This window comes from Taeniopygia guttata, chromosome 30 (assembly GCF_048771995.1).
Source record: "Taeniopygia guttata chromosome 30, bTaeGut7.mat, whole genome shotgun sequence".
NCBI classification, from domain to species: domain Eukaryota; kingdom Metazoa; phylum Chordata; class Aves; order Passeriformes; family Estrildidae; genus Taeniopygia; species Taeniopygia guttata.
The window spans coordinates 6,662,607-6,687,338 of NC_133055.1; the positions used below are offsets into that span (position 1 = coordinate 6,662,607).

At 52.9% G+C, this 24,732-nt stretch overlaps 1 protein-coding gene and 1 pseudogene across 1 annotated transcript; both read right to left on the reverse strand.

Annotated features, from left to right (window-relative positions):
* LOC140680996 (uncharacterized) overlaps positions 1 to 24,732 on the reverse strand; it is a 608,239-nt pseudogene that overhangs the window by 475,555 nt on the left and 107,952 nt on the right.
* LOC140680970 (olfactory receptor 14J1-like) lies at positions 22,584 to 23,516 on the reverse strand. The gene has a single exon (XM_072919858.1). It carries the CDS (start codon positions 23,514 to 23,516, stop codon positions 22,584 to 22,586), a length of 933 nt encoding a protein of 310 aa, XP_072775959.1.

Genomic DNA, 24,732 nt, shown 5'->3' on the forward strand with positions numbered 1-24,732 from the left:
GCACAGGTTGGACTTGATGATCTCCAAGGTCTTCTCCAACCTTGCTGATTTTGTGATTCTCTGAATCCACCCTTGGAGCAGTTGCAGGAGGAGCCCTGGGCCTCCTCTTCAGAAGCTCCAGCAGCCCAGGTCCCTCAGCTTCTCCTCACAGCCCCAAAGCCCATCCTGTCAGTCCTGCAGAGCCTCTGCAGCTCCTCCTCACTGCCCAGAACAGGGAGCCCCACAGCCAGACACAGCAGCCCAGATGTGCCCCCTGGCCTGGGGTGCCTCTGGCAAGGGAGCAGCACCAGGCACTGCAGGAGCCTGCAGACAATTCCTGCAGCACTTGTGGGATGATCCTGCTCCCTAAGAGAGGTTCTGGTGCCAATTTGGGAACAGGAGGCCAGAGAGGAAAGGGCAAACAGGGATGGGCAGCTTGCAGGAGAGGGAAAAGGGGCGGGCAGCAGGAAGAAATTTGTAGCAGGGGAAATAAAGAAAGCAAAGATGAAGCCAAGGAAATGCTCAGGGCAGTTTGGGGGTGGCTGCCAGGCAGCCCTGGCTCTGAGCAGCAGCATCTGCAGTGGGACAGGAAACTCCCAGCTGATGGGAACAAACTTTCTGGCTGACTGCAGAGGCCAGGACAAAGCTGAGTGGTTTCCCTGGTGTCCCCCAGCCCTTCCTGGCCCCAGGGGCTGATGGCATTTGTGCTCCCTCAGGTTCATGTCCCCACACCAACACCATGGGGTGCTCCCACCTGCTGTGTGCAATGCAAACAGGGGCTGCTGAGCCAGTGCTGCCGTGTCTGTGCCTGCAAGGATGCGGCACCTCTGTGAGCTGGGGGAGAGGCCAGGGCTGCAGAGGGGGGATGTTGTTGGCAGCTCCATGAGGACGCTCTGGGACGCTGCCCTGGGCTGTGCAGCGCACTGGGGATGGATCAGCCCCTGCTCTGCTGCTCCTTCCCGTCTCCCCCAGGGCCCTTGCAGAGCACCAGCCGTGCTGTTTGCCCCCAGCCTGCCCACGGCCAGCCTGGGGCTGCTCACGGGGGTTTTCTGTGCTGAGCATTGGCCTGGCCCTGCTCTTGAGAGAGCCTGGGCAAGGAGCCTGGAGCCCCCAGGCCCTGGCCTGAGGCGTCAGCGCTGCCCCAGCAGTGCCCATGGCCTGTCCCTGCTGCAGCCCCGGCACTGCCACCCCCAGGACTGTGCCCGGCCCCGAGAGCACTCAGGCCCTGCAGCAACACCAGGGCCACCAGGGCAGCGGGGCAGGGCCACGGGAGCAGCACTGGCAGCACCAAGTGCTGCTGCTCCTGGGCACAGCTGCTGTGCCAGCACTGATCTGCCCCAGCTCTGCACACAGACATTGCTGCTGCAGCTCCAGAGAAGGCAACAAAAGGGCATCTCTGCAGAAAACTTCGCTGGGAGTTCCTTTAGTTCCTTTAAAGTCACTGAGAGCGCAGCCCCTAATTGACACAGTCTGTGGGTACAGGAAAGGTAGAGAGAAACAAAATGAGAAATGGCACAAAAAATGACATTTCTTTTTGGACAATATGAAAAAACTAAAAGAATGAAAAAGAACCTCCAAAATGAAACCAACAAGAAGTATCAAAAATTACTTTTATTACAAGTGATTTGCAGAAATTGGCCAGCAGTTTAATGTCCCTGAAAGCATCCAGTCATCAGTGTCCTCACTGCAGCCTTGAGCTCCTGGTTCCTCAGGCTGTAGATGAGGGGGTTCAGGGCTGGAGGCACCACCGAGTACAGAACTGACAGGGCCAGATCCAGAGATGGGGAGGACATCGAGGGGGGCTTTAGGTAGGTAAATGCAACAGTGCTGAAAAACAGAGAGACCACGGCCAGGTGAGGGAGGCAGGTGGAAAAGGCTTTGTGCCGTCCTTGCTCAGAGGGGATCCTCAGCACAGCCCTGAAGATCTGCACATAGGAGAAAACAATGAACACAAAACAACCAAATACCAAACAAGCACTAACAGCAATGAGCCCAAGTTCCCTGAGGTAGGATTTGGAGCAGGAGAGCTTGAGGATCTGTGGGATTTCACAGAAGAACTGGCCCAGGGCATTGCCCTGGCACAGGGGCAGGGAAAATGTATTGGCTGTGTGCATGAGAGCATTGAGAAAGGCACTGGCCCAGGCAGCTGCTGCCATGTGGGCACAAGCTCTGCTGCCCAGGAGGGTCCCGTAGTGCAGGGGTTTGCAGATGGACACGTAGCGGTCGTAGCTCATGATGGTCAGGATGGAAAGCTCTGCTGAGATGAAGAAGAGAAAGAAAAAGAGCTGAGCAGCACATCCTGTGTAGGAGATGTTCCTGGTGTCCCAGAGGGAATTGTGCATGGCTTTGGGGACAGTGGTGCAGATGGAGCCCAGGTCGCTGAGGGCCAGGTGGAGCAGGAAGAAGAACATGGGCGTGTGCAGGTGGTGGCCGCAGGCTACGGCGCTGATGATGAGGCCGTTGCCCAGGAGGGCAGCCAGGGAGATGCCCAGGAAGAGGCAGAAGTGCAGGAGCTGCAGCTGCCGCGTGTCTGCCAGTGCCAGCAGGAGGAAGTGGCTGATGGAGCTGCTGTTGGACATTTGCTGTGGCTGCACATGGGCACCTGTTCATGGAGAAAGGACAGTGACGAGTTAGAGGAGATACCTGTAACCAAAATCAAAGCAATTTCCCGTACACCCTGCCCTAGAACACACAGACATGGTTTAAGTGTTTTTGAGATCTAGGGTTTTCGTTTTTAAGCTTCCCCATGTCTCTGATGGTGGTCTTGTATATCAGAAACCCTCAGCATTTCTTCTGAACTAAGGGAGAACAGATCAAGTTCTGTGAGGCAAAGTTATGAGATGAGATTCAGGGGAGATGGTCTGACATTCTGACCTGTTTAGAATTTCTCTGGGCTTTAACCTTTCCCAGGTAGAGCGTGATCACCTTCCCACACTTCCCCTAAAATGTCACCAGGTACTGCTGCGAGCAGATGGATCTACCACAGCCCAGCTCCACATTTGGAGCCAGGGACTCACATTGCTCATTTCACCAACCCAGCAGCATGTTCTGTGTCAGAACACCTCTGCATTTCCCCATGAATCCTATAACTCAGAGATGCTTTGGACAGGTTTGCACCCTGCATTGAAGCTCCCAGCTTGGACTGAAATTTCAGGGAGAATTCCAAGTGTCCTTCTGATGGCACTGGATGAAGGGAGATGCAGCTCCTTCCCTGGCTGCACTGCCAGCATTGCCCAGAGCCGGGCACTGGGGACAGCTGTGTCACCCTGAGCCAGCTGTGCCCCCTGCCAGAGCCCCCAGTGCCGGGCAGCTGCTCCCAGCCCTGTGCTCTGCAGAGGGAACTGGGCCCGGGGCTGCAGAGCTGCCCCACGGCTCTGCTGCAGCTCTGCCTGCACAGGAGGGGCTGCACGCCTTGGAGCCCCGGCCCTGAGGGCAGAGGCTTGGCTGGGGGACAGGAGGGAGGGGGCTTGTGCAGAGGGAGGGGCTGCACTGGAGGGGATCCTCTGGACATCTCTAAACTCTCCCTGCCTCAGCATTTCTGGGTTTTGTTTTCTCTCCTTCCCTGATCTTCTCTCTGCTTCCTGGAGATTTTCCTCCTGCAAGTGTTTCCCTGTGCCTGATCTCTCTGTACCAGCACTCCCAGACCCCAAATCTCTGTGCACTCTCCTTGGCCTGACAGAACCCTGCCTGTTTGCAGGGCACTGGCTGAGGGCAGGTTCTGTTTGCAGCTTGGAGAAAGGACAGCTCAGACTGAGCCTGATGGCTCCAGCAAAGGTGATGCTGCTGCTGTCCACTGGCAGAGGAGCTGCAAGCACATTAGGCATCTGCTGTGACCCTATTGATTACTAAAATAACAATTCAGGTATCTCACGTGCTGGTCAAAATTCAAAACACCTGTAATATTTGTCCCCCCATCCCTGCCACTCTCCAGTAGTAGGAAACTGAATACAAAGTCTTAGGAAATTTCCTCATTTTTATCAAAATCCTTGTCTTGGAAATACTCTATGACTGATCAGAACCCCTCACCATGTCAGAGCTTCATGACCGTTTCACCTGTCCTGCACCAGAAATACTGAGTTGTACTCACAGGGTCTGTGGGCATTGGGATGTTCCAGCTTTAGGAGATCTCTCCAGGAGCTGCAGCTGCATTGTCCTGCAGCCAGAGGTTCCTGTGCCAAGGGCTGGCAGTGATTCTGCCCCAGGCACTTCTCAGCCCCTTCCCAGCCCTGACTGATTGAAGCTCTCTGTGCCTCTGTGCTGTGCCCGGGCTGGCTGCAGGCAGTGCCCCAGCCCTGCTGGGCTGGGAGAAGAGCTGCTCAGCAAGAGAAATGTGCTTTTGAAGCTCTGCTTGGTTACCAGGATCACCCTCTGTGCCAGGAGCCCGGCCCAGCTCAGCAGCACAGACACAGCACAAGGACTTTAATGACCCTCTGGGGCTTTGTGCTCAGGCCCTGAACATCAGGCCCTGAGAGGGAGCTGCAGAAACCTCTCCAGAACTCCAAGTCAGAATCCAACTCCAAAGTTTCTTGGACTTTTAATGGGTCCCACTGAGGGACACGACTGAGAAAGTGTCCCCAGGCCCCAGGCAGAGCAGAGAACTGGAGGCACTGATGACAGGTGGGGACAAAGAGAAGCCAAGTCTTGGTGCCCTGGGGCACAGCAGGGTCTGTGCCACCAAGGGCTGTGAGGAGACTCCTTGTCCTGAGGCCCTGGGGCCTCCTGGCACAGCCCCAGCCAGGCTGGGCACTGTCACCCCCTGGTCCTGCCCTCAGCATCCCCCGCTACCCCACATCCCAGTGGCCTCAAGGATCTGCTGGAAGGAGTCCCTGGGGAGCCTTGGTCAGGAATGGCCCTGGGGGCTCCTTCATGTTTCCAGGGACTGCAGGTTCTTCAAAGGACTTTGGGCTTTGCTTTTGCCTTGCAGTCTCTGAGAGGTTTCTGCAATCATGGCCTCCAATTATCTGCTATAATTAGTCCCTGGAGAGGCTTTGTCAGTAACAACACTCAGTGGGGCTCATTAATGCTTCAAGGTACTTCAGTTCTTTTAAGGTACTTGGTGTTTCCCTTTTGATCCAGACTCCGTGTGAGGTTTGTGCAATCATGGCCCCAATTATCTGCTTTAATGAGTCCCTTGAGAGCTTTGTACTGACACTCAGTGGGGCTCATTAATACTTTTAGATACTCAACTTTTTTCATGTACTTTGGATTTTCTTTTCCACACTGAGAGGTTTTTGTGCCATTTTGAGTCTCTGAGAGGTGTTTCTGCAATCCTCGTCTCCAGTTCTCTCCTCCAAAGAGTCCATGAGGAGCCTTTGTTGGGGATGGACCTCAGTGGGACCCATTAATGCATTGAGACATTTTGGGTGCTTGCTCTTGATTTTAACTCCTGGGCAGGTTTGTGCAATCTCCTCTCAGGCCCTGAGGTTCCAGGGCTCAGGTCCAAATGCACCACGGGGCTCATTAGGATCAAGCAAGTCCTAACAAACCATGGCTCTGCCTTGATTTCCCTCTGCTCTCGTGCCGTTCATCAAGAAGTTTCTGTAGTGGTTTTGGTTCACCATTTTGAGATTTCTTGGGCAATGCATCAATTAGTGTGGTGGGTTCAGTGCTGTCTAATTACCAGTGCACACAAAATAATATACTTACTCATTTCCTGCTGTGAGGTAGGATAAGGAGAAAGGGAAAGTGGGATCAAAACTTTAAAAGAGCATAAAGAAAAGTTTATTAGCAGTAACTAAAAGAAAGAGTAATAAGAATCAGCACAAAACTTTCAGAACACTCTTCTTCTCGCCACAACTTTTTCTTCCTCATTGACAATGTAAGGAGACAAACCCTAAAATTTCAGTCAGTTTACCACCTTTAGAATAGTCTTGCTTCACTTCACTTAGGGTGAGGAGTCTCTTTTTCTTGCTATGGAGACTTCTCCATAAGGAAACAGTTCTCTTGTGCCTCTCAAGTTCCATGAATAGCAGCTACTCGGAAAAAGTGAAATAGTGAAATCCCTGCCATTTTTTCACAGCTTTTCCCACAGCTGTGTTTATGGGCCATGTCAGCTTCTGGGGTATTAGTTTAAAGATGAGTTGTTCAAGACCAGAGGTTCTCTTCAACTGCTTCTGAAATCATCTCTGGGAACAGAGGTCTTCTTCTCTCCCTGAGGGCACAGGGTCTCATCACTCTGCTCTCTTTCTCTGTTCAAACTTCTCATGGGATCTCAGCTACTTCAACATTTGCTTACTTTAGCATGGAGGCCTTTGCTGAAACAATTCATCTCCCCATACTTTTCAATGCCTTATAGGGAAAAAGAGAGTCTGATGTATCAATGAAATCCTTCTCCATAGCTTTACCAGAGGATTTCAGCCCCAAGATCAAGGCATCTCCTCATCCCTCCCATCTGGGACTCAACTTCCTCTTCATTGACCTCGGTGTCTTCTGTGTGCCTGCCCTGTGTCCTTTTCTCTCACTGGAGGGAGGATGGCAGCACTGCCAGAGTCAATATCTGCCTGGGGCTGCAGATGGTTCCGTGAGCCCGGCCGGGCTCAGTGGCCAATTCTAATTTTGGCCATGGTCCTGGACATGAGGACCAGTTCTTTTCCATAGGAATGAAGGAACAGAGCCCCACTGTTTTAGGGGCAAATGAGAGGTTACCACCAGAGGACAAGGCCAGCCAGAGCTGCCAGATTCTGTTCTTAGAGATACCCCTGAATATAGGAATTTTTTTAGGCAGAGTGTCAGTTGTGGCAAGGGGCATCAGAAAAGACAGACGGTTCTTTTCCATACAAAGGAGAGCATGGAGCCCCATTGCTCCAGGAGCTGATGAGAGGCAGGCATTGACATCCCAAGATCAGCCAGACCTGTCAGGTGGTCCCTGGCAGGCCAAGCCAGCCAGACCTGTTCCATGTTCCCTCGGTTCCATGGGGCCCCACAGTGTCCCAATGGTCCCTTGCTTCCAGGAGGCCCTGAGGTGTCACAATGCCCCCTCGGTGACACCAGGCCCTGAAGGGTCAGAATGGTTTCCATGGTTCCATCAGGCCCCACAGAGTCATAATGGTCTCTGGGTCCATGAAGCCCCGCGGTGTCACCATGGCCCCTTGGTTCCATGGGCTCCAGTGGTGCCACAATGATCCCCTTGGTTCCATGAGGTGCCCACAGTGTCACAGTGATCTCCATGGGAAGGAAAGAACCGAGCCCCAGGGTGGCAGGGACAGCCACCAGAGGCCAAGGCCAGCCAGACTTGATGGTACTGGCAGATTTTGCCTGGGAACAACCGTTGGATATAGGGAATTTTAGAGGTGGAATCCCACTTTCAGACATGGACACCCGGAGTTGAATGATGGCTTTTTTTTCCAAAGGAAGGAAAGCACAGATCACCGGTGTTTGAGTGGCAGATGAAAGGCTGCCGTCAGAGGTCTAGGCCAGCCAGACCTCTTGGCCCTGGTAGCTTTTGTCTGAAAGCAACCCTTGGATATAGGGAATTTGGGAGGTGGAACCCCAATTTTGGCCATTTCTGTGTAGATAAGAAGGAGAGTTCTTTTCCATAGGAAGGAAAGCACAGAGACCACGTGTTTCAAAGGCAGAAGAAGAAAGAGGTGGCTCCTGGAAGGCTCAGCCAACCAGACCTGTTCTTCCTGGCATGTTTTGTAATGGAGGAATTTTTGGATACATGGAATTTGGGAGGAGGAATCTCAATTTTGACCATGGTCACCTTGAGAAGGACAACTATTTACATTGGAAGGAAATCACCAAGCCCCAGTGTTTCAAAAGCAGATGAGATGCATCTCTCAAGAGGCCAAGGGCAGCCAGACCTGTCTGTCCTGGCAGCTTTCACTTGGGAGCATTCCTTGGATGTACGGAGTTTTGGAGGAGGAATCCCAATTTTGGCCATGGAACCCTGGATGAGAAGGACAGTTCTCTCCCATAGGAAGGAAAGCCCAGAGCCCCAGTGCTTCAGGGGCAGATGAGAAGCAGCCCTCGACATGCCAAGGTCACCCGGACCTGTCAGGTGGTCCCCAGGAGGCCCAGCCAGCCAGACCTGTTCCATGTTCCCTTGGTTCCGTGGGACCCCACAGTGTCACAATGGTCTCCTTGGTTCCATCAGGCCCTGGGGTGTCACAATGTTCCCTTTGCTTCTGCAATGTCACAATGGCCCCGTGCTTCCATGAGCCCTTGCAATGTCACAATGGCTTCGTGGTTCCACAAAGCCCTGATGTGTCACAATGGCCCCTGGGCTCCGTGTGCCCTCGCTGTGTCACAGCGGCTCCTCTGTGACACTGCGGGCTGCACAAGGTCACCATGGACCCTTGGTTCCTTGGGGTCTCTGAGTTCACAATGGTCTCCTTGATTCCATGAGGCAGCACAGTGTCACAATGGCCCCTTGGTTCCATGAGGTTCCGTAGTGTCACCCTGGTGTCCTTGGACCTGCATTGTCACAACTGACCTGTGGTAATCACATATCCTCTGAGCAGAGAGAGAGCTCTCCCAGGATTTTCCTGGGAAGCTGTGAGAAGCTGTGAGAAAGCTCAGAGAAAAGAATGAGAAACAATTCTTATCTTCACTTGCTGCACTGTTGTTGTGCACATGTGGAATGTGTTATGGAGATTTGTTTATCAAAGGGTGATTTCTAAATTGGCCAATGGTGATGGTGTTTGGATTTCAATTAACCAGTCTGGTCTGTCTGTATCGGACTGTCTGCAAGAGCGATGAGTGTTTCTTAGCAGTATAGTATAGGATAATGTAATAAAGTGATTGATCAACCTTCTGGAATCATGGAGTCAGTGCTAATTATTACAGGCTGGGGACGCCCTGCTACGATAGTTATCTAAGTCAATCTTCCCTTACCTCTGAATGCTGAACAGAATAGGCTTAACAGGCATAGCAGGAACACCAACCACTGTAGACCCAAAGAGCTGGCTGAGGAGTTGGGAGCAAACTTCCCCTGGTGTCATTTCCTCACAGTAGGTACCATTATTAAAGTAATTCCAAACACATACAGTTAGTGTGTGGTAGCCTCGAATCCATGTGCCCACCGTCCAGAGGAAATTAAAAATCTATAAATTCCTCACCATATTAACCCAGCAAACAAATTGGATAGCAGCCACAGTACCCATAGTTATAGGATGGGAAAAATGTAGCCACAACCATGTGCCACCCAAACCAGGGTCCGCTTGACCACATGGTGAAACCTAACAAGGTTTCTATATCCAGTGCTACAACAACAAAAAAATCATGTTACTCAAGAATTGTTATTCTTATTTCACCCTGTTTCTCTCAATGCCCTCAGGCTGCACATTGGGTGCCAAAACTGGTCTTGGTTTACAAGACAGGTGTCTGCTAGGGAAGGCAGCAGAAAGCCTCCTGTGGAACGGAGAATGTAAACCCCTCCCTCCAAATTATTAGAATCATGAAATCAAGGGGCTCTCAGGCAGGCAAAGATATGGGAATAGGAATGTCAGCTCTTTCCTAGTGTGTATAACAAAGCAAACAAGCAGCAGCAGCTGCGGCACGAACAGCAAACAGAGCAGAGCCCAGTCCCGGCCTTTGGGCCGTGGCGCTTTCCCTGCGGTGCAGTTCCGGGCACAGCCAGCAGGGGCGCTGTGGCTCCCGGGGGCAGGGCAGGTGCGCTGACCCCCACGCGGCTGCAGGGGGCGCTCCGGCCGGGCTCGGCAGCGCGGGGCCATGGCGGCTTTGTCCGAAGGGGGAAGGGCTGGAGAGAGGCTTTGCTTCACAAACCCCGGGGCAGCCGGCTCCGGTGCCCCAGCAGGACTCTCAGAAAGCAGTCAGCTCGGTGCCCCAGCAGCACTGGCAAAAAGCAGTCAGCTGGGCTGGCAGGATGTCTCGGCAGGCTCGGGGTGAGGGGCTCCAAGCAGGGCAGAGAGAGCCCAGCTCAGGATCCTGGACACCCGAGCAGACAGGGATAGGTCTCTCTTTTGGTGGGGCAGGTGTAAATAAGGTCCCAGTTTAGTGGCTGTTCTCACAAGCAGAGGCTCATCCCAGGACAGAAGAAGCAGCTCTGGCCCGGGCTCTGGCAGCAGCAGTGGAAACTCCCATCTCCAAGAGCAGCAGCTCCTCCCAAAATAAGGGATCAGCCGATAAACATCAGCCAATGATAAGGAACAAACAGAAAGGAAAAACCCAACCCCCAACACTGGTTTATAATTCCTAATGCTAAGGGAGAATTGTATAAAGTTTTAATTCCACCTTTATAATTGTTTACATACGAGCTCTTGAATTGTCAGGGGTAGGGATTGGAACCTGCTGCTCCAAGGCTCCTCTCACAAAAAGAGGCTTAGAAAGGCTGGCGGTCCTTGGGGAAATTTGGGGGTCTATAGGGGCTATTGGGGGTCCTTTCTGTGCCTCCTGACCTGACAGGAGCTTCTCTAATAAACTTTGGCTAAAGCTCCCAGTCTGCCTATGACAGGAGCCCCTGTGAGTGCCTGTGACATCCCGGCTCTTTGGCAGCCTGGGGACACTTAGAAAGTCCCCATGAAACCCCTCTGAGGGCCTGTCAAAATATCTGAACCTTAATAGGCAAACTGTCAGCTCTTAACTGAAAGGTTGGTGGTTCGAGCCCACCCAGGGATGCCATTTATGTCAGAATCTGTGGTATTTAAATGATCCCAAAATTGCAGAAATTCGCTGTCTTTGAGCCCCACTGCCAAAGAAGAAGCCATAATTCATCTGTGCTGGTTTTCAAGGTTGTTTATTCTTGCTTATCTATAACATGTTCTGTCTGACCTGCAGTAGGCCTTTCTTGCGGGGCAGCGTGCAGGGCTCTGCCCCTCAGTGGGAAGTTACAAACATTATATACCAGAAACTACCTGTGCTATATTTACAATAATGTGCCAATACCTACCACCTGTGTTGAACAATGTGTCCCCAGTCTAAACCAATAGAAAAATGCCAACACTACAGTGAAACATGGAAGGCATGAAGAAGACGAAAAAGGACAGGACACACACGATTTTCTCCATCTTGCTTCCTTTGAACCCCTTATCTAGAATCCTAAAATTCTACTTTTGCACCCATGTCACACTAATTATTACTCATATCAAACACTCAGAGTGTGTAATTCATCCTGTAAGATTGAAAACTCTTTTCCATGGACAGAGATCACAGGCAGTGTCTCTGAGGGCTCTGTACAGGGGAGTTCCTGACCCCCTTGCCAGGGTCCCAGGCCTGCCAGGGCAGCCAGAGGGATGCCCTGGATTACCACAGCAAACCTCATCAGGACCCATTGCTATGGTCAGTTTCCATGGCAACCATCACCAGCCCCTGTTGCTATGGTCAGTTTCCATGGCAACCATCACCAGCCCCCTGTTGCTATTGTCAGTTTCCATGGCAACCAGCACCAGTCCCTGTTGCTATGGTCCGTTTCCATGGCAACCATCACCAGCCCCTGTTGCTATGGTCAGTTTCCATGGCAACCATCACCAGCCCCCTGTTGCTATTGTCAGTTTCCATGGCAACCAGCACCAGCCCCTGTTGCTATGGTCCGTTTCCATGGCAACCATCACCAGCCCCTGTTGCTATGGGCAGTCCCTGGGCAGCTCCATGGACACCCCATGCCAGGGGTGGTTGCCATGGACACCAGCTCAGGCCTGCAGCCAGAGCCCGTTTCCATGGCAACCATTGGCACTCCCATCCCCAGACTCATGGGATCCCAGAACCACAGAAGTGGCTGAGCTGGGAGGGACCCATCAGGATCCTCGAGTCCAGCTGCTGGCCCTGCACAGGACACCCCAACACTGCCAGCCTGGGCCTGGCAGCGCTGTCCAAACGCTGCTGGAGCTCAGAGAGCCCTGGAGCTGTGACCCTTCCCTGGGGAGCCTGGGCAGTGCCCCAGCAGCCTCTGGGCAAAAACCTTTCCCCGAGATCCAACCTCAGCCTGCCCCGACTCAGCTGCAGCCGCTCCCTGCACTCCTGTCCCTGGGCACCAGAGTGAAGAGGTTCCCTCAGCCCCAGCCAGGGACCCGCTCCCAAGGCTGCTGCCATGGCCACCAGGGCTGGCACCAGCTGGGATGCTCGGTATCCACAGGCCGGGATTCAGGAATGGAATTCCCCAATTTCCTACTCCCGCTAAAACCCCGCTGGTGCTCGTTGCCCTCCCACCTTCCACTGAAGGAAAAAAATGGAAAGATCCCAGGCTGGGATAAGAACAATTTACTGGGAACAGCAACGAGATAAGGAACAAACTGGAACAGAAAAAATATTGACAACAGAAGGGATAAGAAAAACTATTTACAGGGGAAATTACATCACCATCAATTCTACCTTCCTGGCCACATGTCTCCTCCTGCCTGGAAAGGACAACCTTCTCAGGGAGAGAGAGAGAGAGAGTCCCTTTCCTGCCCCTGGCAATGACCTGAGGTAGGAGTGAATGTAATGACAGGGCCATGGCCAGACCCTCATGTTCTTCAATCCCACATAAGGTCATTGGCAGGGGCAGGAGAAGGTACAGGTGTCTTCCCAGCATGGATCACAGGGAACAGGGATCACCAGGGCTCTTCCCAATCTGGATTCTTCAATGGAGGGTTAAGCTGGAGCGGTGCATGAAGCTCCTCCTGCAGTTGGGGCACTCACAGGGCTTCTGTCATCGGTGGCTCCGTTGGTGTCGGGTCAAGTGAGAGCTCCGGGTGAAGCTCTTCCCACACTGGGGACACTCGTAGGGCCTCTCCCCAGTGTGGATGCGCTGGTGGCTGATGAGGTTGGAGTTTTGCTTGAACCCCTTCCCACAGTCAGAGCAGAGGAAGAGCCTCTCCTCGGTGTGGACCCGCTCATGCAGGAGGAGACTGTAGCTGGTGTGAAACCTCTTCCCACATGTGGGGCACATGTAGGGCCTCTCCCCAGTGTGGATGCACCGGTGCCTGACAAGGGTGGAGTTTTCCCTGAAGCCCTTCCCGCAGTCAGGGCAGCGGAAGGGCCTCTCATCCATGTGAATCCGCTGATGTACAAGGAGATGGGAGCTGGTGTGAAACCTCTTCTGACACTCGGGACACTCGTAGGGCCTCTCCCCAGTGTGGATGCGTTGGTGGATGATGAGGTGGGAGCTCCAGCCGAAGCCCTTCCCACACTCTCCACACTCTTAGGGCCATTCCCCAGTGTGGATCATCTGATGTCGTTTCAGACTGTTGCTCCGCCTGAAGCTCTTCCCACACTCCAAGCACTTGTGGGGCTTCTGCCCATCGTGAAGCTTCTCAGGGACCACCAGGTCTGAGCTCTGGCGGAAGCTCTGCCCACCTTCCTGACCCAGAGTGGGCCTTTCCTCCTCAGAGCACCCTGGGCTGGGTTTGCAGCCCCTCCTTGTGTGGGATCTCCGGGGCTTTTCCTCCCTGTTGGATTCTTGCGCTGTGGAGTTGCTCAAATCGGCCTCTTCCATGAGGTTGTGCTGCAGAGATTTGTCCTTCCTGGTCTCCATCATCAGCTCCTGCTCTGGGGTAGGAAGGACAAGGAGAGGATGGGATTTGCCTCCGTGCCACAGGGAAGGGTAAGGAGATCCCCCCAGTGCATCCCCATCAGGAGAGCGTCGGCAGCGGGGCTGTCCTGCAGCCGGGGGCCAGGCTGGGCTGGGAGATGGAGCAGGAGAGAGGGGGAAAGGGGCACTGACTTCCTCCTCACCTGCCTGGATGTCCCAGGGCGCCTTCCTCTTCCTCACCGCCTCCTCCTCCATTTCGTGAAGATTTGGGTATGGGAAATTCTGTTTTGGGAGGAAAACAAGGGATGAGCACAGTGAGTTTTGTACTGGTTGGAAGGCAAACCAGGGGGAGAGTCTAAGCCAGAATGACAATTGAGTAAGAAAATTAAGATCAAGGCAATGATACAGAAACACTGGCTTAATCGGACAGAGTCAGGATATAACCTGACACCGCGTTGCTCAGGGTGGTAGTAGCAGTCTGATGAAATGGTGGCTGCAGTCCGGCTGGAGTGATGAACGTGATTCTGTCAAAGTGGTGATCCTGTAGAAGGGTCTGGTCTTCCTCTGAAGGTCCAGTGGTGGTTATGGAGCTCTTGTCCTCTGGGAATGCAGTAGGCAAGGTGGTCGTGGTGTTGCAAGGGTGAGATTATATCCAGGCAGGAATGCTTGGTTCCTCCCCCTGGGCGGAGCATCCCACAATGGGATGATGTAATTTTATCAGCCCTGCAGTGACACTCAATGGCCCATTAACAGAAGATGGTCCCTGGAGGGCGTTATCAGGGCTGAGCCATGGAAGAGATAAAGAACACTGCCCCACCTGTTGATAACAGTTTATGGAGATGGTGACTGAAAACACTTTTGGCTACATCTGACATTGCAACCTGAAACAGTGAAGCAATCCCTGCTCGGGGTTGGGGGTGAACACCACCCCCCTTACCCAAACTGGCTCAGGTGTAAAACCCCCACCCTGGCAAGGACACGCACACAGGGGACAATGTCACACTTGCCTCACCCCAGGGGAAATCTCTATCCCTGTCACTCCCTTACTTTCTCTCAATTTTATCTTTCTTTCCATGTCTCTCTCTACCTCACATTTACTGTTCAATAAAATCCACCTTGGATTTGGTCTCGTTAGCACCTTAAATGGGGCAGAGGCATCTCTCTAACCATTTTATTTAACAGATTGAGACATTATTTCGGCACAGTGAGTTTAGGGCACTGCTGTCTGACCCCAAGTGCCTTTGACAACAGCATGGGTCCCTCCTCTGACGAGCTTGTGGCTCTTTCTGGAGGAACTCTTGGAAACTTGGATGCAGCTTCCTCTGAGTGACTTTTGGTAGAACTTATGAGGAAAATGGCTGTTGTGGGTGGCCAGTGTAAAGAAAGTATTTTCTTGTCCTTCCTTGAAATTTTTTTTTAAATAACTGGAGAAAAGGGACCAAATGACTGACAAGGATCATTCACCCCAATGTGAGGAATTCAAGACCAGTAAATTCCTACAAGAAGCCCAGTTCAAGTAGATAAATTCCCAAATAACTCCCGAATTCACAGGTCTGGGGACTTTGCCAAATATGAGAATCATTATTTTCTTTGTTCCTGTCACCTTTGTGACAGCTACACAGAGCTTTCCCTTCCCTTTATTAATCTGTATTGGGCCAAATTTCCGCTTTCCTTTTCTCGGAACCTGCCAGCAGCTGAGCTGAAGCTGTGCAGGAACTGATGAAACTTGGATTTGCCACAGAATTGCTTCTATTTTCAGTTTATTCATGTTTGGGATTTGATGTGTTTCCATCACAAGTGACTTGTGGGAAGAGCAAATCTTCCCCAAGGCATTTTATGGAGGGCAAAGTTTAATTTCTGCCAAGTTTGTTTTGTCCAGTGCTCAGGGGATGCTCAAGGGGTATCTGGTTTTGGTTTGGCCCTAATTTTCTTCTGATTTGTCTTTATCACTTAAAAACACCTGAAAAATGACTAAAAAGAGTATTGACCAGAGATGCTAAAAGTCCCTCCATCTAAGAGTTATTTGAGGTGGAATTTACGGTTTGGAAACATATTCTGGGGGATTTGTGGGTTCTTCGGGGATATATGGGAGTATTCTCCACATCTTTGCACTCCAAAAGCCAAGGTGGATTGCTCTGTCACCTCAAAATTACTAAATCCCACCTCAAAATGGCTGGTTCCCACCTCAGTCCCATGCCAAAATTACTCAATTCCTCCGCCTCCAGGGTTAGATGGGGTTGGAAGGAGATTGAGAGAAGTAAGATCCAAATTTGAGGTTTTGGGATCAGGATTGTATGGGGCTGGGTGGGTGTGATTTATTTTGATAATTAATAAAACTATCAGAATTATTGATTTCTGTCCCATTCATTTTCTGTCAATTCTGGTTTGCTTTTCAGAGTGCCGCCTTCTCAGCTGATTTTGTTTGTGACCTCCTGTCCCAGACTGAAAAGCAAGGTGTGTTCTATTTGCCATCAGTTTGGCAGTTGTCCTGTGTTAAGTGGGCAGTTTTTCCTTATCTCTTCCACAATCAATCCTCCCTCAGGGCAGACATCTGCTGATAATGGGCTATTGAATGTCACTGCATGACTGATAAGAACTGTAACATCCCACTGTGAGATGCTCCGCCCAGAGGGAGGAGCCAAGCATTCCTACCTGCATCTAGTCTTGAGATGCTGACCCACCAACACAGCTTTTTCTGGGCTGGATTTCTCAGAGGAACAGCTGCCCCTTCCCCTTCAGAAGAAGACACCCTTTTCTACAGGATCACTTCTCCAACAGAACCACCCTGACACTCCAGGGGGACTGCAACCACCATTCCAATTAGACTGCTACCAACACCCTGTCCAACAGAGTGTCTGGTTATTTTTTGACTCTGTCAGTGTTGTTTTCGTTTACTGCATTGTTTATTTTATCTTTTTATTTTCTTCCCTAATAAAGAGCTGTTATTCCTGCTCCCATATTTTTACCTGAGCCCCCCAGAATTTCAAATTTATAACAATTCAGAAAGAAAGAGTCTACATTTTTCCATTTCAGGAGAGTCTCCCGCCTTCCTTAGCAGACACCTGTCATTCCAAACCAAAACACCTCCTTTCTCTCCTGCCTGTCTTTGCCTGCTCTGTTTCTCTCTCTGTGTCTCCCTTGAGCCAGGGCAGCTCCCACCAGAGACCCTGCCCTGATTTAATTCCCAATCCATGAGCTACAACAACCATGGGTGAAGTTATGAAGGCTGGCAGTGAAATGTCACTGTAAGATCTTGCTCCACTTGGCTGTTGGCTCTTCTATAAGAGCTTTGCCTTCAAGGGCAGGAACATCTTTTCCTGGCTGGGAACTGGAATTCCAGCCCCTGGCAGTGTGTGCCACGGATCCCAGAGGAGCAATCCTGAGGCTCCCAGGGTGCTGCTCCTGCCGTGCCTCCCAAGGAGCTGTGCAGGGCAGGGGACAAGGTGCAGCAGCTGTGTTGGTGCTGCAGTGCCACAACAGTCCCTGGTTCCAGGAGTTTCCACACTGCCAACAGCCGTTCCTGGGTTCCATGATGCCCTGCTGTGTCCCCATGGATATTTGGTGTCATGAAGTTCTTCAGTGTCACAATGGCCACCTCGCTCCATGAGCTTCTGCAGTGTCCAAATGGCCTCCTTGGATGGGCAGTGTCACCATGGACCATTGGCTCCATGCAGCCCTGTTGGGTCACCATGGACTCCTTGGTTCCATGAGGTTCTGGGGGTGTCTCCATGGTCTCCTTGGATCCACAGTGCCACAATGGACCACTGGATCCACGTGGCCCTGCTGTGTCACCATGGCCCCTTGGTTCCATGGGACCCCAGGGTCACTATTGTCTCCTTGCTTCCACGTCACCCCCTCAGTGCCAAAAGGGCCCCTTTGTTCCATGGGGGACACAAAAGATTTATAGAAACATTGAGCAAATCCTGCTTAACACACCTGGGAACACCTGTTTGCATTCCAGAGGGAGGTTAAAGGTGAGGATGGCACCAGCAGCTTCCATCTGGAACAGAGATCCAGGGAAAGGAGTGGGACAGAGAATTCAACTGGGAGACTCAGAGAATTCTGCTTCCAGAGATCATTTCTGGTCACACTGTTCCTTGTAGAAAGGTGACACCATTCCAGGCAGCCTGTACTGAGCAGGTGGCTCCTGAGTGGGGTTTGTTGTTTAGGAAACCTGCTCAGGCTTTTCCATTCTCTCCTTCCCAAGAGGAAAACTTCTCCTGGCCCTGTGTGCAGGCAGAGCCCTGAGGAGAGCAAGTGGGACACAGTGCAATGGGCTGGGACATGGAGCTGCAGAGCTCAGGGACAAGGTTCTGCTGCAGGGCACAGGGATGTCAGTGCCAGGTGGGTGATGTCAGACATGGTGAGGCTGGGGGTGAGCAGCAGCTTGTCCAAACAGGGTCAGCCCTCAGGGGGCTCATTCTTCTACATGCCCAGACCTCCTAAGGAGACCTTCAGCATCAAGATCACCTGGGGAATGCTTCTATCAGCTCTTCTCTGAACTGGAAAATAAGAGAATACTCACTTGACTAAAGAAAAAATGTCATGAGGTGCACTTGGAAATCTTCCTCCTTACAAGAACTCCAAACTGACTCCAATCAGCTGCACAAGCCCTGGAGACTTGCAGACGATTTAATGAAGACAAAGCGCCCCTAAGGGCTTCCTTTTCTTTCATGATCCCCATGGAGGATTTGGGGTGAAGTCCAGAACCCTCAGGCACTGAGAGAAGGGTGAAGAAGCTGCTCAAGGAGTCAGGAGCAAAACTCCAAGTCCCTTGGAGCATCACTGGGCCCCAGTGAGGGCAGGGACTGCCAAAGGCTCCCCAGGGACTGGTGAGAGCAGATTCTTGAGGCCAGGATTGCAGGGAGCCCAAGGCTCAGAGCAGGGAACTGCAATGCTGAGCAAGGCCTGGGCTGGCTGGGGGAAGCAGAAAGGCCAAGCCCTGAGCCCAGCCTGGCACAGCAGGGCCTGTCCCTTACGGGTGGCTCGGGGCTGTTTGTGGGGCAGGGGGATGTGAGGGGCAGCAAGGACAAATGTCACAAACCTGTGTGACCCTGCAGATCCTCATGGAACCAAGGGGCCAGGGTGACACTGTGCTGCCTCATGGAATCAAGGAGACCATTGTGAACTCGGTGACCCCAAGGAACCAAGGGTCCATGGTGACCTTGTGCAGCCTCAGTGTCACAGAGGAGCCGCTGTGACACAGCGAGGGCACACGGAGCCCAGGGGCCATTGTGACACATCAGGGCTTTGTGGAACCACAAAGCCATTGTGACACTGCAAGGCCTCATGGAAGCACGGGGCCATTGTGGCACTGCAGAAGCAAGGGGAACATTGTGACACTCCAGGGCCTGATGGAACCAAGGAGACCATTGTGACACTGTGGGGTCCATGGAACCAAGGGAACATGGAACAGGTCTGGCTGGCTGGGCCTCCTGGGGACCACCTGACCACCTTGGCATGTCAAGAGCTGCTTCTCATCTGCCCCTGAAGCACTGGGGCTCTGGGCTTTCCTTCCCATGGGAGAGAACTGTCCTTCTCCTCCAGGGAACCAGGGCCAAAACTGGAATTTCTTCTCCAAATTTCCTTATGTAAAAGGATTGTTTCCAGATGAAATCTGCCAGGAGAGACAGGTCTAACTGCCTTGACCACCCAAGGGTCACCTCTCATCTGCCTTTGAAACGCTGGGACCGTGTGCTTTTCTTTCTTATGAGAAAAAAAACATCCATCTCCACCAGGCACCCATGGCCAAAACTGAGGATCTGCCTCCAGAATTCCCTATATCCAAGTATAGCTCTCAGACAGAAGCTGCCAGGACTGACAAGTCTGGCTGGCCTTGGCTTCCTGAGGGCTGGCATTCATGTGCCTCTGAAACACCGGGGCTCTGTTCTTTTCTTCCTAAATGTAAATAATTCTTCCTATCCAGGAACCCACAGCCAAAATTGAGATTCCACCTCCAAAATGCCCTGTGTCCAAGGATAACCCTTAGATGAAAGGTATCAGGAGAGACAGGTCTGGCTGGCTTGGCCTAAGGGTGCCCACCTCTCATCTTCTTCCAGAACACTTGGACTTGCACTTCTCTTTCCTATAGGAAAAAATCATTCATCCTGTCATGGCCAAAACTGGGATTCCACCTCCAAAACTCCCTACATCCGAGGATTAATGCTTTGAGAAATGTTTTTTGTTGATTTAATGACCTATTAAAACTTTTCCTAAAGTTTCTCTTATCTTCTATGTTGCCCGAAAGGATGTTTTATTGTTTTGAGCTCCTGAGAATCTCTTGTTGGTATTTCTCCAGTGCATCCAACTCAGAGCACAGAACCAAATGTAATTCCTTTTAAATGTCCCATTGAGAGAGTTTTTTAGGGGATGGGGGTCAGGGCTTGTGTGTCCTGCTTGGCACAGCCCAGGCAGGGCTTTCACAGCCCCATCCCACACTCCATTTCCCAGCTGGAGCCGCTGGTGCCTCTGAGTTCTGCTGCCCCAGCCCCAGGGCCGCTCTCCTTGTCTGCCCATTCCCCCAGGGTCTCTGGGCAGGGATGGCCTCAGTGGGGGCTGCTGACATCCTCAACAACTTGGAGGCTGCTGCTGAATTTTACTGCTCCAGAGGCTTCTTCAGCCTTCAGCTCCTCAGTGCAGGAATTCAGTGCCCCAGGGCTCATTAACATTCAGAATATCTTAACAAGCCAAGCCCTGGGAATCACTTTTCAAATCTCTTGTGGTTGATTACACTATATTTAAAAGGACAGTGAGAAAAGATTTCTTCAGGTCCTGTTTAGTTTTTTTTTACTCCTAATAAACTGATGTGTGAAATCTCCAATTGACACTGAATCCAAGTGCCTCCTCCTCATGCAGTTGGAATAGATATGAAAATCAAGACCCTTTGTGGCTGACAATCCATCAGACTCTGTCCCTACCCCTACCCCACCATGCAGAGCTTTGTGACAGAGCAGGACCTCGTGTCATGATAGGTCCATTGTGACACTGCAGGGCCCCATGGAACCAAGGGGCCAGTGCTGCTCCTCAGAGAGTTCTGGAATGAAGGAAACATGTTTGACACCGTGGTGGCCCTTGGGCACAAGAGGCCATTGTGACACTGTGGGACCAAGGAGAGCATTGCTGCCCTGCCAGGCCTCATGGAACCAAGGATCCACTGTGACACTGCAGGGCCTTGGGGACCACGGTGACATTGTGACACTGCAGGGCCCAAGGATCCAAGGGACTTTGTGACACCAAGGGGTCCCATGGAACCAAAGGGACATTGTGACACTGGGAGGCTTCATGGAATCATGGACATCATTGGGACACTCTGGGGCCACATGGAACCGTGGTGACACCAAGTTGTCTGGGAGTGTTGATCTGCTGGAGAGTAAGAGGGCTCTGCACAGGGACTGGACAGGCTGGATCCAGGTCCCAAACCCAGCAAGGTGAGGTTTAACAAGTCCAAGTGCCGGGTCCTGCACTTTGGCCACAACAACCCCTGCAGCGCTACAGGCTGGGGACAGAGGGGCTGGACAGCAGCCAGGCAGAAAGGGACCTGCAGGGACTGATGGACAGCAGGCTGGACATGAGCCAGCCGTGTGCCCAGGTGGCCAAGAAGGCCAATGGCTCCTGGCCTGGATCAGGAATGGTGTGGCCAGCAGGACCAGGGCAGTGATTCTTCCCCTGTGCTGGGCACTGGTTGGGCAGCACCTCGAGTGCTGTGCCCAGTTCTGGGCCCCCCAATTTAGGGTGGACAGGGAGGGGCTGGAGCATGTCCAGAGAAGGGCAACAAGGCTGGTGAGGTGTGTGGAGCACAATTCCTGTGAGGAGTGGCTGAAGGGGCTGGGGTTGTTTATCTTGGAGAAGAGAAGGTTCAGGGGAGACAAGGCAGTGTCAGGGCACAGGTTGGACTTGATGATCTCCAAGGTCTTTTCCAACCTTGCTGATTGTGTGATTCTCTGAATCCACCCTTGGAGCAGTTGCAAGAGGAGCCCTGGGCCTCCTCTTCAGAAGCTCCAGCAGCCCAGGTCCCTCAGCTTCTCCTCACAGCCCCAAAGCCCATCCTGTCAGTCCTGCAGAGCCTCTCCAGCTTCTGGGGGTGGCAGCGCTGTGGCTGAAGCAGGGACAGGCCATGGATATGAGCAGCAGCTTCTGCAGTGGGACAGGGAACTCCCAGCTGAGGGGAACAAACTTTCTGGCTGACTGCAGAGGCCAGGACAAAGCTGAGTGGTTTCCCTGGTGTCCCCCAGCCCTTCCTGGCCCCAGGGGCTGATGGCATTTGTGCTGCCTCAGGTTCATGTCCCCACTGCACCAGCATGGGGGTGCTCCCGCCTGCTGTGTGCAGTGCAAACAGGGGCTGCTGAGCCAGTGCTGCCGTGTCTGTGCCTGCAAGGATGCGGCACCTCTGTGAGCTGGGGGAGAGGCCAGGGCTGCAGAGGGGGGATGTTGTTGGCAGCTCCATGAGGACGCTCTGGGACGCTGCCCTGGGCTGTGCAGCACACTGGGGATGGATCAGCCCCTGCTCTGCTGCTCCTTCCCGTCTCCCCCAGGGCCCTTGCAGAGCACCAGCCGTGCTGTTTGCCCCCAGCCTGCCCACGGCCAGCCTGGGGCTGCTCACGGGGGTTTTCTGTGCTGAGCATTGGCCTGGCCCTGCTCTTGAGAGAGCCTGGGCAAGGAGCCTGGAGCCCCCAGGCCCTGGCCTGAGGCGTCAGCGCTGCCCCAGCAGTGCCCATGGCCTGTCCCTGCTGCAGCCCCGGCACTGCCACCCCCAGGACTGTGCCCGGCCCCGAGAGCACTCAGGCCCTGCAGCAACACCAGGGCCACCAGGGCAGCGGGGCAGGGCCACGGGAGCAGCACTGGCAGCACCAAGTGCTGCTGCTCCTGGGCACAGCTGCTGTGCCAGCACTGATCTGCCCCAGCTCTGCACACAGACATTGCTGCTGCAGCTCCAGAGAAGGCAACAAAAGGGTATCTCTGCAGAAAACTTTGCTGGGACATCCTTTATTTCCTTTAAAGTCACTGAGAGTGCAGCCCCTAATTGACACAGTCTGTGGGTACAGGAAAGGTGGAGTGAAACAAAATGAGAAATGGCACAAGGAATGGCATTTATTTGTGGACAACATTAAATGTAAAACAAAGACTTCCAAGATGAAACCAACAAGAAGTATCAAATATGACTTTTATTCGAAGTAATTTGGAGAAATTGGCCAGCAGTTTAATGTTTCTGAAAGCATCCAGTCATCAGTGCCCTCACTGCAGCCTTGAGCTCCTGGTTCCTCAGGCTGTAGATGAGGGGGTTCAGGGCTGGAGGCACCACCGAGTACAGAACTGACAGGGCCAGATCCAGGGATGGGGAGGACATCGAGGGAGGCTTCAGGTGAGCAAATACTGCAGTGCTGAAAAACAGAGAGACCACGGCCAGGTGAGGGAGGCAGGTGGAAAAGGCTTTGTGCCGTCCCTGCTCAGAGGGGATCCTCAGCACAGCCCTGAAGATCTGCACATAGGAGAAAACAATGAACACAAAACATCCAAATCCTAAACACACACTAAGAGCACTGAGCCCAAGTTCCCTGAGATAGGATTTGGAGCAGGAGAGTTTGAGGATCTGGGCGATTTCACAGAAGAACTGGCCCAGGGCATTGCCATGGCACAGGGGCAGGGAAAATGTATTGGCTGTGTGCATGAGAGCATTGAGAAAGGCACTGGCCCAGGCAGCTGCTGCCATGTGGGCACAAGCTCTGCTGCCCAGGAGGGTCCCGTAGTGCAGGGGTTTGCAGATGGACACGTAGCGGTCATAGCACATGATGGTCAGGATGGAAACCTCTGCTGAGATGAAGAAGAGAAAGAAAAAGAGCTGTGCAGCACATCCTGTGTAGGAGATGGTGCTGGTGTCCCAGAGGGAATTGTGCATGGCTTTGGGGACAGTGGTGCAGATGGAGCCCAGGTCGCTGAGGGCCAGGTTGAGCAGGAAGAAGAACATGGGCGTGTGCAGGTGGTGGCCGCAGGCTACGGCGCTGATGATGAGGCCGTTGCCCAGGAGGGCAGCCAGGGAGATGCCCAGGAAGAGGCAGAAGTGCAGGAGCTGCAGCTGCCGCGTGTCTGCCACTGCCAGCAGGAGGAAGTGGCTGATGGAGCTGCTGTTGGACATTTGCTGTGGCTGCACATGGGCACCTGGTCATGGAGAAAGGACAGTGAAGAGATAGAGGAGATACCTGTAACGAAAATCAAAGACATTTCCCATACACCCTCCTCTGTGACACACGTGGACATTGTCTTTAGTGTTTTGGATGTTTGGGGTCTTCTTTGTAAGCTCCCCCTTATCTCTGATGGTGTTCCTGGATATCAGAAATGCTCAGCATTTCTGCTGCCCTGTGGTAGAACAGAGTGGGTTGTCTGATGCAAAATTATGAGCAGAGATTGGGGGAAGAAGGTCTGTTACCTCATTCTGTTTGGAGTTTCTCTGGGCTTTCACTTATCTCAAGTGGAGGATGTTCACACTCCCAAGTTCTCTGTTAAGCTCACCAGGTACTGCTGTGAGCAGTTGGGTCCACCACAGCTCAGCTCCACATTTGCAGCCAAGGACTCACCTTGCTCATTTCACCAACCCAGCAGCATTTTCAGTGTCAGAACACATCTGCATTTCCCCATCAATCTTATAAATCAGAGATGCTCTAGGACAGGTTTGCACCCTGCATTGAATCTCCCAGCTCTGACTGAAATCTCAGGGAGAATTCCAAGTGTCCTTCTGATGGCACTGGATGAAGGGACACACAGCTCCTTCCCTGGCTGCACTGCCAGCATTGCCCAGAGCCGGGCACTGGGGACAGCTGTGTCACCCTGAGCCAGCTGTGCCCCCTGCCAGAGCCCCCAGTGCCGGGCAGCTGCTCCCAGCCCTGTGCTCTGCAGAGGGAACTGGGCCCGGGGCTGCAGAGCTGCCCCACGGCTCTGCTGCAGCTCTGCCTGCACAGGAGGGGCTGCACGCCTTGGAGCCCCGGCCCTGAGGGCAGAGGCTTGGCTGGGGGACAGGAGGGAGGGGGCTTGTGCAGAGGGAGGGGCTGCACTGGAGGGCATCCTCTGGACATCTCTAAACTCTCCCTGCCACAGCATTTCTGGGTTTTGTTTTCTCTCCTTCCCTGATCTTCTCTCTGCTTCCTGGAGATTTTCCTCCTGCAGGAGTTTCCCTGTGCCTGATCCCTCCCTGCCAGCACTCCCAGACCCCAAATCTCTGTGCACTCTCCTTGGCCTGACAGAACCCTCCCTGTTTGCAGGGCACTGGCTGGGGGCAGGTTCTGTTTGCAGCTTGGAGAAAGGACAGCTCAGACTGAGCCTGATGGCTCCAGCAAAGGTGATGCTGCTGCTGTCCA